Below are 13063 nucleotides of genomic sequence, written 5' to 3'. Positions count from 1 at the left end.
GGGGGAGCACGTGGGGGGGCGGGGCCGGGGAGGGGTGGGGCCAAGGGGGGGCGGGGCCGGGGGCGGTGAGAGGGAGGGGCCGGGGGGTGGGGCCAAGGGGGGCGGGGCCGGGGGCGGTGAGAGGGAGGGGCCGGGGGGTGGGGCCAAGGGGGGCGGGGCCGGGGGCGGGGGGGAGGGGCCGGGGAGGGCGGGAAAAGGGCTCCGCGAGGGGGGGGGGTCATGGGTGTGTCACGCGTGTCGTGTAATGTGTGTCACGTGTGTGCCGTGTCGTGTGTGTCACGCGTGTGCCGTGTCGTGTGTGTCACGCGTGTGCCGTGTCGTGTGTGTCACGCGTGTGCCGTGTCGTGTGTGTCACGCGTGTGCGTGTCGTGTGTGTCACGCGTGTGCCGTGTCGTGTGTGTCACGTGTGTGCGTGTCGTGTCGTGTGTGTCACGCGTGTGCCGTGTCGTGTGTGTCACGCGTGTGCGTGTCGTGTGTGTCACGCGTGTGCCGTGTCGTGTGTGTCACGTGTGTGCCGTGTCGTGTGTGTCACGCGTGTGCCGTGTCATGTGTGTCACGCGTGTGTCGTGTCATGTGTGTCACGCGTGTGCCGTGTCGTGTGTGTCACGCGTGGTCGCGTGTGCGTGTCGTGTGTGTCACGCGTGTGCCGTGTCGTGTGTGTCACGCGTGTGCCGTGTCGTGTGTGTCACGCGTGTGCCGTGTCATGTGTCACGCATGTGCCGTGTCGTGTGTGTCACGCGTGTGCCGTGTCGTGTGTCACGCGTGTGCCGTGTCGTGTGTGTCACGTGTGTGTGTCGTGTCGTGTGTGTCACGCGTGTGCCGTGTCGTGTGTGTCACGCGTGTGCCGTGTCATGTGTCACGTGTGTGTCGTGTCGTATGTGTCACGTGTGTGTCGTGTCGTGTGTGTCACGTGTGTGTCGTGTCGTGTGTGTCACGCGTGTGCCGTGTCACGTGTGTCACGCGTGTGTCGTGTCGTGTGTGTCACGCGTGTGTCGTGTCGTGTGTGTCACGCGTGTGTCGTGTCACGTGTGTCACGCGTGTGTCGTGTCATGTGTGTCACGCGGTGTGCCGTGTCGTGTGTGTCACGCGTGTGTCGTGTCGTGTGTGTCACGCGTGTGCCGTGTCACGTGTGTCACGCGTGTGTCGTGTCATGTGTGTCACGCGTGTGTCGTGTCACGTGTGTCACGCGTGTGTCGTGTCATGTGTGTCACGTGTGTGTCGTGTCATGTGTGTCACGTGTGTGCCGTGTCGTGTGTGTCACGCGTGTGCCGTGTCATGTGTGTCACGCGTGTGTCGTGTCACGTGTGTCACGCGTGTGTCGTGTCATGTGTGTCACGCGTGTGCCGTGTCGTGTGTGTCACGCGTGTGTCGTGTCGTGTGTGTCACGCGTGTGCCGTGTCACGTGTGTCACGCATGTGCCGTGTCATGTGTGTCACGCGTGTGCCGTGTCGTGTGTGTCACGCGTGTGCCGTGTCGTGTGTGTCACGTGTGTGTCGTGTCGTGTGTGTCACGCGTGTGCCGTGTCACGTGTGTCACGTGTGTGTCGTGTCGTGTGTGTCACGCGTGTGCCGTGTCATGTGTGTCACGCGTGTGCCGTGTCGTGTGTGTCACGCATGTGCCGTGTCACGTGTGTCACGCGTGTGTCGTGTCGTGTGTGTCACGCGTGTGTCGTGTCATGTGTGTCACGTGTGTGTCGTGTCGTGTGTGTCACGCGTGTGTCGTGTCGTGTGTGTCACGTGTGTGTCGTGTCGTGTGTGTCACGCATGTGTCGTGTCGTGTGTGTCACGCGTGTGTCGTGTCATGTGTCACGTGTGTGTCGTGTCGTATGTGTCACGTGTGTGTCGTGTCGTGTGTGTCACGTGTGTGTCGTGTCGTGTGTGTCACGCATGTGTCGTGTCGTGTGTGTCACGCGTGTGTCGTGTCATGTGTGTCACGCGTGTGTCGTGTCGTGTGTGTCACGCGTGTGTCGTGTCGTGTGTGTCACGCATGTGTCGTGTCGTGTGTGTCACGCGTGTGTCGTGTCATGTGTGTCACGCGTGTGTCGTGTCGTGTGTGTCACGCGTGTGTCGTGTCGTGTGTGTCACGTGTGTGTCGTGTCGTGTGTGTCACGTGTGTGTCGTGTCGTGTGTGTCACGTGTGTGCCGTGTCGTGTGTGTCACGCGTGTGCCGTGTCGTGTGTGTCACGTGTGTGTCGTGTCGTGTGTGTCACGTGTGTGTCGTGTCGTGTGTGTCACGTGTGTGCCGTGTCGTGTGTGTCACGCATGTGCCGTGTCGTGTGTGTCACGTGTGTGCCGTGTCGTGTGTGTCACGTGTGTGTCGTGTCGTGTGTGTCACGCATGTGTCGTGTCGTGTGTGTCACGTGTGTGTCGTGTCGTGTGTGTCACGCATGTGTCGTGTCACGTGTGTCACGCGTGTGCCGTGTCGTGTGTGTCACGCATGTGTCGTGTCACGTGTGTCACGCGTGTGCCGTGTCACGTGTGTCACGTGTGTGTCGTGTCGTGTGTGTCACGTGTGTGTCGTGTCGTGTGTGTCACGCATGTGTCGTGTCGTGTGTGTCACGTGTGTGTCGTGTCGTGTGTGTCACGCGTGTGCCGTGTCGTGTGTGTCACGTGTGTGTCGTGTCGTGTGTGTCACGTGTGTGTCGTGTCGTGTGTGTCACGCCTGTGTCGTGTCACGTGTGTCACGCGTGTGCCGTGTCGTGTGTGTCACGCATGTGTCGTGTCACGTGTGTCACGCGTGTGCCGTGTCGTGTGTGTCACGTGTGTGTTGTGTCGTGTGTCACGCGTGTGTCACGCGTGTGCCGTCTCATGTGTGTCACGCGTGTCGTGTCATGTGTGTCACGCGTGTGTCGTGTCGTGTGTCACGCGTGTGTCGTGTCACGTGTGTCACGCGTGTGCCGTGTCACGTGTGTCACGTGTGTGCCGTGTCGTGTGTGTCACGCGTGTGCCGTGTCACGTGTGTCACGCGTGTGCCGTGTCGTGTGTGTCACGCATGTGTCGTGTCACGTGTGTCACGCGTGTGCCGTGTCGTGTGTGTCACGCATGTGTCGTGTCACGTGTGTCACGCGTGTGCTGTGTCGTGTGTGTCACGTGTGTGTTGTGTCGTGTGTGTCACGCGTGTGTCACGCGTGTGCCGTCTCATGTGTGTCACGCGTGTCGTGTCACGTGTGTCACGCGTGTGCCGTGTCATGTGTGTCACGCGTGTCGTGTCACGTGTGTCACGCGTGTGCCGTGTCACGTGTGTCACGCGTGTGCCGTGTCGTGTGTCACGCGTGTGTCGTGTCGTGTGTGTCACGCGTGTCGTGTCATGTGTGTCACGCGTGTGCCTGGCGTGTCTTGTGTGTGCCAGGGGTGTGTCATGCGTGTGCCCTGCGGGCCGCGTGTGCCAGGCATGTGCCGTGTGTACCACGCGTGTGACGCGTGTGCCAGGCGTGTGCGAGGCATGAGCCAGGCGTGTGTCACGTGTGTCGTGTGGGTGCCAGGCGCTCGTCATGCGTGTGCCGTGTGTGGGCCGTGCGTGTGCCAGACATGTGCCACGTGTCGACCTCGCGCGTGCAAGGGCTGCGCCACGCGTGTGTGAGGCGTGTGTGAGGCGTGTGCGAGGCGTGTGCGACACGTGTGCGAGGCGTGTGCGAGGCGTGTGCGAGGCGTGTGCGAGGCGGGTGCGAGGCGGGTGCGACACGTGTGCGAGGCGTGTGCGAGGCGTGTGCGAGGCGGGTGCGAGGCGTGTGCGAGGCGGGTGCGAGGCGGGTGCGAGGTGTGAGTGGCACGTGTGCGAGGCGTGTGCGAGGCGTGTGCGAGGCGGGTGCGAGGCGTGTGCGAGGCGGGTGCGAGGCGGGTGCGAGGCGGGTGCCGGGCGCGGGGGGGCGGGGGCGGGGGGCCCCCGGCGGTGTGGGGGAGGGGCGCGGGCACCACACGGCTCCACGTTCCCACAATCGTTTATTGGCTCCCACGAGCGACGCCCCCTCCCCCCCCCCCGCACCCAAGGGTGGCCTGGGGAGGGTGGGGGAGGGGTGCTGGGCCCAAGCTGGGGGTGGGCGGGGTGCTGGCTCCCCTCCCCCTCCTTTGGCACGAGGACGGGTGGGGCGGGGGGGGGGGTGCGAGGCGGGGGGGGGGGTCGGGGTCCCCACCCAGGTTTGGCACTTGGACGGGTGCCAGGCCCCTGCGATGGGGGGCGGGGGGGGCGCAGGTCCCAGCACCCACGGGTGCTCGTGGGGGTGGGTGGTGTGGGTGCTGGGGGGGGCGGCTCAAGCACCCACGGGTGCTGGCAGGGTGGGGGTGGTCCCAGCACCCACAGGTGCTCTTGGAGTGGCTGGCACTGGGGGGGGGGTCCCCAGCACCCATGGGTGCTCGTGGAGTGGCTGGCACTGGGGGGGGGTCCCCAGCACCCATGGGTGCTCGTGGAGTGGCTGGCACTGGGGGGGGGGTCCCCAGCACCCATGGGTGCTCGTGGAGTGGCTGGCACTGGGGAGGGGGGGGGTCCCCAGCACCCACGGGTGCTCGCAGGGTGGGTGGCAGTGGCGCTGGGGAGGGGGGCAGCACCCACGGGTGCTCTTGGAGTGAATGGCACTCAGGCGGTCCCCGACACCCAAGGGTGCTGGGGGTGGGTGGCACTGGCGCTTGCGGGGGGTCCCAGCACCCACGGGTGCCCGGGGGCGGGCGGCAGAGCGACGCTGCAGAAGCAACAGGCATCCCCGCAGGGGGATCCCCCGCCTGCCGGCGGAGGCAGCCATGGGTGGGGGGCACCCAGGGGTGGGGGGCACCCAGGGGTGGGGCCTCAGGGGGCTTTGGCGCCGAAGAGGCCGATGGGGAAGTGCTTGACGTGGGACGGCCACTGCGCCGCCAGCTGGAAGAACTTGATGTCGTCCCACTGGGTGCCGTCCACCGTCACTGCGAGAGACAGCACCCATGGGACCACCCCCCGCCCGACACCCCCTCCCCACCCACACCCCACCACCACCCCCCCCCGAGCACCCAGCGCCCACCCGACACCCCCCCCGGCCACCCATGGGGCGAGTGTGGGAAGCAAGAGCTTCCTGGGGATCCCCCCCATCCATGGGTGCCCCCCCCACCCCTGGGCGCCCCCCACCCACCCTTGGGTGCCCACCCATGTCCCAGCAGTGGGTGGCATCGGGGTGTCCCTGGGCGGGGGGGGGTCCTGCACCCCTAAGGGCTTCTGAACCCCCAAAGCGTCCCCCGAATGACAGCAGTGCCCCCGCCCCGCCCATGGGTGCCCCCCCCCACCCCTGGGCGCCCCCCACCCACCGGTGAGCAGGGCAGGGGGCTGCCGGGGGGAGCAGATCAGGCGGGTGATGCCCTCCACCACCAGGCTCTTGGAGTCGGGCTCCCGCGGGCGCTTGCTCAGGAACAGGGTGGGCACTGCCGGCACCCGCCAGCACCCATGGGTGGGGGGCACCCACGGGTGGGGGGCACCCACGGCGCCGGCCCCTCCGCAAGGGACGGAGACCACCCCGTGGCACCCCCCCCCGTGCCCCCGCCCACCCTCCCACTCCAGGGGCGCCCATCCCAAATCCCCCCCACCCAAGGCTCACCCTTGGGTGCTCACCACAAAGCCCCCTGACACCCGCCTTGATGTGCCCAAACCCCCTCCCCAACGCCCACCCCTGGGTGCCAAATCCCCTCCCCAACGCCCACCCTTGGGTGCCAAATCCCCCCCAACGCCCACCCTTGGGTGCCAATACCTCACCCAACGCCCACCCTTGGGTGCCAAATCCCCCCCAACGCCCACCCTTGGGTGCCAAATCCCCCCCAACGCCCACCTTGGGTGCCAATACCTCACCCATCGCCCACCCTTGGGTGCCAAATCCCCCCCAACGCCCACCTTGGGTGCCAATACCTCACCCATCGCCCACCCTTGGGTGCCAAATCCCCCCCAACGCCCACCCCTGGGTGCCAATACCTCACCCATCGCCCACCCTTGGGTGCCAAATCCCCCCCAACGCCCACCCCTGGGTGCCAAATCCCCCCCAACGCCCACCTTGGGTGCCAAATCCCCCCCCAGCGCCCACCCCTGGGTGCCAAATCCACCCCCAGCGCCCACCCCTGGGTGCCAAATCCCCCCCCAGCACCCACCCTTGGGTGCCAAATCCCCCCCAACACCCACCCTTGGGTGCCAATCCCCCCCCACCCCTGGCAGCCCCCCCCAACCTCCACCCCCCGCCCCCAAAGGCCACCCTCAGCCCCGCCCCCACCCAAGGGTGCCCCCCCTCACCCTTCTTGTTCTTCTCGCGGGTGACGAGGGTCATGGCCAGGGTGCTGCCGGGGGGGTCCCCGGGGCCGGGCAGGCGGGAGACGTGGAGGGAGCGGAAGGTCCCGCGCAGGCTGGTCTTGGCCCCCCCCTCGCGCCGCTCCCCCTCGCGCCGCCGCTCGGCACCCATGGGTGCCCCCCAGTAATCCACCTGCAGCCCCAGCGCGTCCCCCGAGGCGCTGCGGGGAGACCTTGGCTTGGGGGGGCGGGCGGGGGGGGCGGGGGGCGCCCCCACCCAGGACCCAGATATGGGGGTGCCCCCCCCAAGGACCCAGGCATGTGGGTGCCCCCCCCAAAGACCCAGGCATGTGGGTGCCCCCCCCCAAGCACCCAGACATGTGGGTGCCCCCCCCCAGAACCCAGGCATGTGGGTGCCCCCCCCAAGGACCCAGGCATGTGGGTGCCCCCCCCAAGCACCCAGACATGTGGGTGCTCCCCCAAGGCCCCAGACATGTGGGTGCCCCCCCCAAGGCCCCAGATATGGGGGTGCCCCCCCCAAGGACCCAGGCATGTGGGTGCCCCCCCCCAAGCACCCAGACATGTGGGTGCCCCCCCCCAGAACCCAGGCATGTGGGTGCCCCCCCCAAGGACCCAGGCATGTGGGTGCCCCCCCCAAGCACCCAGACATGTGGGTGCTCCCCCAAGGCCCCAGACATGTGGGTGCCCCCCCCAAGGCCCCAGATATGGGGGTGCCCCCCCCAAGGACCCAGGCATGTGGGTGCCCCCCCCCAAGGCCCCAGGCATGTGGGTGCCCCCCCCAAGCACCCAGGCATGGGGGTGCCCCCCCCAAGGCCCCAGGCATGGGGTTGCCCCCCCCAAGGCCCCAGATATGGGGGTGCCCCCCCCCAGAACCCAGACATGTGGGTGCCCCCCCCAAGGCCCCAGGCATGTGGGTGCCCCCCCCAAGCACCCAGATATGGGGGTGCCCCCCCCAAGCACCCAGGCATGTGGGTGCCCCCCCCAAGGCCCCAGGCATGTGGGTGCCCCCCCCAAGCACCCAGATATGGGGGTGCCCCCCCCAAGCACCCAGGCATGTGCGTGCCCCCCCCCAGAACCCAGGCATGTGGGTGCCCCCCCCCAGAACCCAGGCATGTGGGTGCCCCCCCCAAGGCCCCAGATATGGGGGTGCCCCCCCAGGACCCCGACTCACCCTGGGGTGCCGGCGGCGGCCATGGAGGGGGACGCCGGGGGGGTGGCGGCGGCCTCGCGGGGCACCCCGGCCCCCCCCGGGGGGGAGGTGGAGGGGACGGCCAGGCTCAGGGTGGGCACCTCGTCCCCGTCACCTGCGGGGGGGGGGTGTGGGTGGGGGAGGGGCAGGGCCCCAGGGTGCTCCCCGGGGTGGGGACACGGCGGGGAGGGGGGGGTGACGGCACCCCAGGGCGCCCTGGGGGCACCCACCTACCCGGAGCCGGGGGGGGGTCCTCCACGAGCCCCACCTTCACCACCTGCGGGGAGGGGGCAGCTGCAGGGGACCCCCATGGGACCCCCCGGGACACCCCACGTCACCCCCACCCAAGGGGGCACCCCGTGGCACCCCCGCCCGGGGGCTGGGACCCCCACCCGGGGGGCACCCCGTGGCACCCCCGCCCGGGGGCTGGGACCCCCACCCAGAGCCACCCCGTGTCACCCAGTGCCACCCCCTGCCCGGGGGCTGGGACCCCCACCCAGAGCCACCCCGTGTCACCCAGTGCCACCCCCTGCCCGGGGACTGGGACCCCCACCCAGGGGGGCACCCCGTGGCACCCCCGCCCGGGGACTGGGACCCCCACCCAGGGGGGCACCCCGTGGCACCCCCGCGCAGGGACTGGGACCCCCACCCAGGGGGGCACCCCGTGGCACCCCCGCCCGGGGGCTGGGACCCCCACCCAAGGGGGCACCCCGTGGCACCCCCGCCCGGGGGCTGGGACCCCCACCCAGGGGGGCACCCCGTGGCACCCCCGCCCGGGGACTGGGACCCCCACCCAGGGGGGCACCCCATGGCACCCCCGCCCGGGGGCTGGGACCCCCACCCAGGGGGGCACCCCGTGGCACCCCCGCCCGGGGGCTGGGACCCCCACCCAAGGGGGCACCCCATGGCACCCATCACGCGGCCCAGGCTCACCCCCACGAAGGGCACAAACTTCTGGCAGGAGTCCTCGTCCGGGCTGGGGGCGGAGAGGGGGCGCCACGGGTGGCCCCACCCCACGTCACCCCACACCACCCCCTGTGCCCCACGTCACCCCCTTGCGCCCCACGTCACCCACCCGTGTCCCACGTCACCCCCCCGTGTCCGTCACCCCCCACCCGTGTCCTACATCACCCCACATCACCCCCCACATCCCATGTCACCCCCCCACACCCCACGTCACCCCCCACGTCCCATGTCACCCCACGTCCCACATCACCCACCCGTGTCCCACGTCACCCCCCTGCACCCCACGTCACCCCCCCGTGTCCGTCACCCCCCACCCGTGTCCTACATCACCCCACATCACCCCCCCGTGTCCGTCACCCCCCACCCGTGTCCTACATCACCCCACATCACCCCCCACGTCCCATGTCACCCCCCTGCACCCCGCGTCACCCCCCCGTGTCCGTCACCCCCCACCCGTGTCCTACATCACCCCACATCACCCCCCTGTGTCCGTCACCCCCCACGTCCCATGTCCCCCCACGTCACCCCCCTGCACCCCACGTCACCCACCCGTGTCCCACGTCACCCCCCCGTGTCCGTCACCCCCCACCCGTGTCCTACATCACCCCACATCACCCCCCACGTCCCATGTCACCCCCCCACACCCCACGTCACCCCCCACGTCCCACGTCACCCCACGTCCCACATCACCCACCCGTGTCCCACGTCACCCCCCTGCACCCCACGTCACCCCCCCGTGTCCGTCACCCCCCACCCGTGTCCTACGTCACCCCACATCACCCCCCACGTCCCATGTCACCCCCCTGCACCCCACGTCACCCCCCTGTGTCCGTCACCCCCCACATCCCACGTCACCCCACATCACCCCCCACGTCCCACGTCACCCCACGTCACCCCACGTCACCCCACGTCACCCCCCGCCCCCCCGCGCCCCCCACTCACAACTTGTGCTTGCAGGTGAGCATGGCCTCGGCCACCGGCAGCAGGTGGGTGGCCCCCGCGCCCGCCACGTACGCCAGGATCCGCCCCGCCACGCTGAAGGGCTCTGCGGGCACCCACGGGGGCAGCACCCATGGGTGCCCCCCCCCCGCCACGGGGGACACCCGCCCTGGGGTGCTCCCATGGGGGCGTGCCCCCCCGCTTTGGGCAGGGGCGGGGTGGCACCCGTGGGGCGCTGGGGGGGCGCTGGGTGGGTGCTGGGGGGTGCTATGTGGGTGCTGGGGGGGCGCTGGGGATCGCGGGGGACGCTGGGTGGGTGCTGGGGGTCGCGGGGGGTCGCGGAGTGGGTGCTGGGGGGCGCTGGGTGGTCGCTGGGCAGGTGCTGGGGGGCGCGGGGGGGTGCTGGGTGGGTGCTGGGGGTCACAGGGGGTCGCGGAGTGGGTGCTGGGGGGGCGCTGGGTGGTCGCTGGGCAGGTGCTGGGGGCGCGGGGGGGTGCTGGGTGGGTGCTGGGGGTCACAGGGGGTCGCGGAGTGGGTGCTGGGGGGCGCTGGGTGGTCGCTGGGCAGGTGCTGGGGGGCGCGGGGGGGTGCTGGGTGGGTGCTGGGGTCACAGGGGGTCGCGGAGTGGGTGCTGGGGGGGCGCTGGGTGGTCGCTGGGCAGGTGCTGCGGGCGCGGGGGGGCGCGGGGGGGTGCTGTGGGGCGCTGGGCGGGTGCTGGGGGTCACGGGGTGGGTCCTGGGGATCGCAGGGGGGCACTGGGTGGGTGCTGGGGGTCGCGGGGCGTCGCGGGGGGGCGCTGGGTGGGTTTTGGGAGCGTGGGGGGGCGCGGGGGGGCTCTGGGTGGGTACTGGGCGGTCGCGAGGGGGTGCTGTGGGGCGCTGGGGGTCGCAGGGGGGGCGCTGGGGGGGCGCTGGGTGGGTCACAGGGGGTGCTATGTGGGTGCTGGGGGGGCGCTGGGGGGCGCGGGGGATCGCGGGGGACGCTGGGTGGGGTGCTGGGGGTCGCGGGGCGTCGCGGAGTGGGTGCTGGGGGGGGCGCTGGGTGGTCGCTGGGTGGGTGCTGGGGGTCGCAGAGTGGGTGCTGTGGGGTGCTGGGTGGTCGCTGGGCAGGTGCTGGGGGTCGCGGGGGGTCACGGAGTGGGTGCTGGGGGGGCGCTGGGTGGGTGCTGGGGGGTGCTATGTGGGTGCTGGGGGGGCGCTGGGGGGCGCGGGGGATCGCGGGGGACGCTGGGTGGGTGCTGGGGGTCGCGGGGGGTCGCGGAGTGGGTGCTGGGGGGGCGCTGGGTGGTCGCTGGGTGGGTGCTGGGGGTCGCAGAGTGGGTGCTGTGGGGTGCTGGGTGGTCGCTGGGCAGGTGCTGGGGGTCGCGGGGGGTCACGGAGTGGGTGCTGGGGGGGCGCTGGGTGGGTGCTGGGGGGTGCTATGTGGGTGCTGGGGGGGCGCTGGGGGGCGCGGGGGATCGCGGGGGACGCTGGGTGGGTGCTGGGGGTCGCGGGGGGGTCGCAGAGTGGGTGCTGTGGGGTGCTGGGTGGTCGCTGGGCAGGTGCTGGGGGTCGCGGGGGGTCACGGAGTGGGTGCTGGGGGGGCGCTGGGTGGGTGCTGGGGGTCGCGGGGGGTTGCGGGAGGGTGCTGTGGGGCGCTGGGCGGGTGCTGGGGGTCTCGGGGGGGCGCTGGGTGGGTGCTGAGGGTCGCGGGGGGGGTGCTGTGGGGCGCTGGGCGGGTGCTGGGGGTGGCAGGGGGGTGCTGTGGGGCGCTGGGGGTGGCAGGGGGGCGCTGGGGGTCGCTTACCGGCGGGGGGGGGCTCGCTGCGCCCGAACAGCTCCCGCCAGCAGGGCTCGAGGAAGGCGGCCCCATAGCGCCCGTCCACGGAGCCCAGGTACTGCGCCACGGGGTGGGTGCCTGGGCGAGAGGGACCCCCGGCGTGGGTGCTCTGGGTGCCCCACGCATGCCTGGGGCTGCCCCACATGCGCCTCGGGCTGCCCCGTGGGTGCTGTGGGTGCCCCACAGGTAGCTGGGGGTACCCTATGCGTGCCCCACGGGTGCCTGGGGGTGCCCCACGGGTGCCTTGGGGTCTCCCGTGGGTGCTGTGGGTGCCCCATGCATGACTGGGGCTGCCCCACGGCTGCCTTGGGGTCTCCCGTGGGTGCTGTGGGTGCCCCACGCATGCCTGGGGGTGCCCCACGGGTGCCTTGGGCTGCCCCGTGGGTGCTGTGGGGGTGCCGTGGGTGCCCCGTGGGTGCCCCGTGGGTGCCCCGTGGGTGCCGTGGGGCCGTACCGAGGGGCACGAGGAGGAAGCGGAGGTAGCCCAGCCCCTGGGACCCCCCCCCGCCCATCCCAGCCCCCTGTGGGCGCCCCATGGGTGCCCCGTGGGTGCCATGGGTGCCCCGTGGGTGCCCCGTGGGTGCCCCGTGGGTTGCCGTGGGGCCGTACCGAGGGGCACGAGGAGGAAGCGGAGGTAGCCCAGCCCCAGGGACCCCCCCCGCCCATCCCAGCCCCCTGTGGGTGCCATGGGTGCCGTGGGGGTGCCGTGGGTGCCCCGTGGGTGCCGTGGGGGTGCCCCGTGGGTGCCGTGGGGCCGTACCGAGGGGCACGAGGAGGAAGCGGAGGTAGCCCAGCCCCTGGGACCCCCCCCGCCCATCCCAGCCCCCTGTGGGTGCCATGGGTGCCCCGTGGGTGCCGTGGGGGTGCCCCGTGGGTGCCGTGGGGCCGTACCGAGGGGCACGAGGAGGAAGCGGAGGTAGCCCAGCCCCCTGGGACCCCCCCCGCCCATCCCAGCCCCCCGTGGGTGCCGTGGGTGCCATGGGCGCCCCGTGGGTGCTGTGGGTGCCCCGTGGGTGCCGTGGGGGTGCCCCATGGGTGCCGTGGGGGCCGTACCGAGGGGCACGAGGAGGAAGCGGAGGTAGCCCAGCCCCTGGGACCCCCCCCGCCCATCCCAGCCCCCCGTGGGTGCCGTGGGTGCCCCGTGGGTGCCCCGTGGGTGCCGTGGGGCCGTACCGAGGGGCACGAGGAGGAAGCGGAGGTAGCCCAGCCCCTGGGACCCCCCCCGCCCATCCCAGCCCCCTGTGGGTGCTGTGGGTGCCATGGGCGCCCCGTGGGTGCTGTGGGTGCCCCGTGGGTGCCGTGGGGGTGCCCCATGGGTGCCGTGGGGGTGCCGTGGGCGCCCCGTGGGTGCCGTGGGGGTGCCCCGTGGGTGCCGTGGGGCCGTACCGAGGGGCACGAGGAGGAAGCGGAGGTAGCCCAGCCCCAGGGACCCCCCCCCGCCCATCCCAGCCCCCTGTGGGTGCCATGGGCGCCCCGTGGGTGCCGTGGGGGTGCCGTGGGTGCCCCGTGGGTGCCGTGGGCGCCCCGTGGGTGCCGTGGGGCCGTACCGAGGGGCACGAGGAGGAAGCGGAGGTAGCCCAGCCCCTGGGACCCCCCCCGCCCATCCCAGCCCCCCGTGGGCGCCCCGTGGGTGCCGTGGGGGTGCCCCATGGGTGCCGTGGGGCCGTACCGAGGGGCACGAGGAGGAAGCGGAGGTAGCCCAGCCACTCGGGGCTCTTGGCGCCCAGGTGCCGGACGAAGCAGCGCAGGAGGGTGCTGTGGAAGGCGGCGCCACCCACGGCCACCACCTTCACGGCCCGGGGGGGCAGCGCCGAGCAGTTGCAGCTGGGGGGGCGGGGGGGGGCGGGGCGGGGGGGGGGCGGGGGGGGCGGGGGGGGGGGGGACACGGGGGGGGGACACACGGGG

At 71.9% G+C, this 13063-nt stretch overlaps 1 protein-coding gene across 1 annotated transcript; it reads right to left on the bottom strand.

Moving 5' to 3' along the window:
- Window positions 1-3921: 3921 nt before the first annotated feature.
- Window positions 3922-12987, bottom strand: LOC135311181 (phosphofurin acidic cluster sorting protein 1-like; the record flags this gene model as incomplete). The annotated part of the gene is made up of 9 exons (XM_064440315.1): window positions 3922-4889; window positions 5265-5378; window positions 6232-6446; window positions 7418-7550; window positions 7670-7712; window positions 8369-8411; window positions 9344-9446; window positions 11126-11236; window positions 12828-12987. Coding segments are annotated over 9 exons (1035 nt in total), but the record flags the coding sequence as incomplete, so codon positions are not given.
- Window positions 12988-13063: the final 76 nt, after the last annotated feature.

Source organism: Phalacrocorax carbo, unplaced genomic scaffold (genome assembly GCF_963921805.1).
Source record: "Phalacrocorax carbo unplaced genomic scaffold, bPhaCar2.1 SCAFFOLD_460, whole genome shotgun sequence".
Taxonomy (NCBI): Eukaryota; Metazoa; Chordata; class Aves; order Suliformes; family Phalacrocoracidae; genus Phalacrocorax; species Phalacrocorax carbo.
Note: the sequence above shows the minus strand (reverse complement) of the source record. Positions and strands in the feature narration are given on the sequence as shown.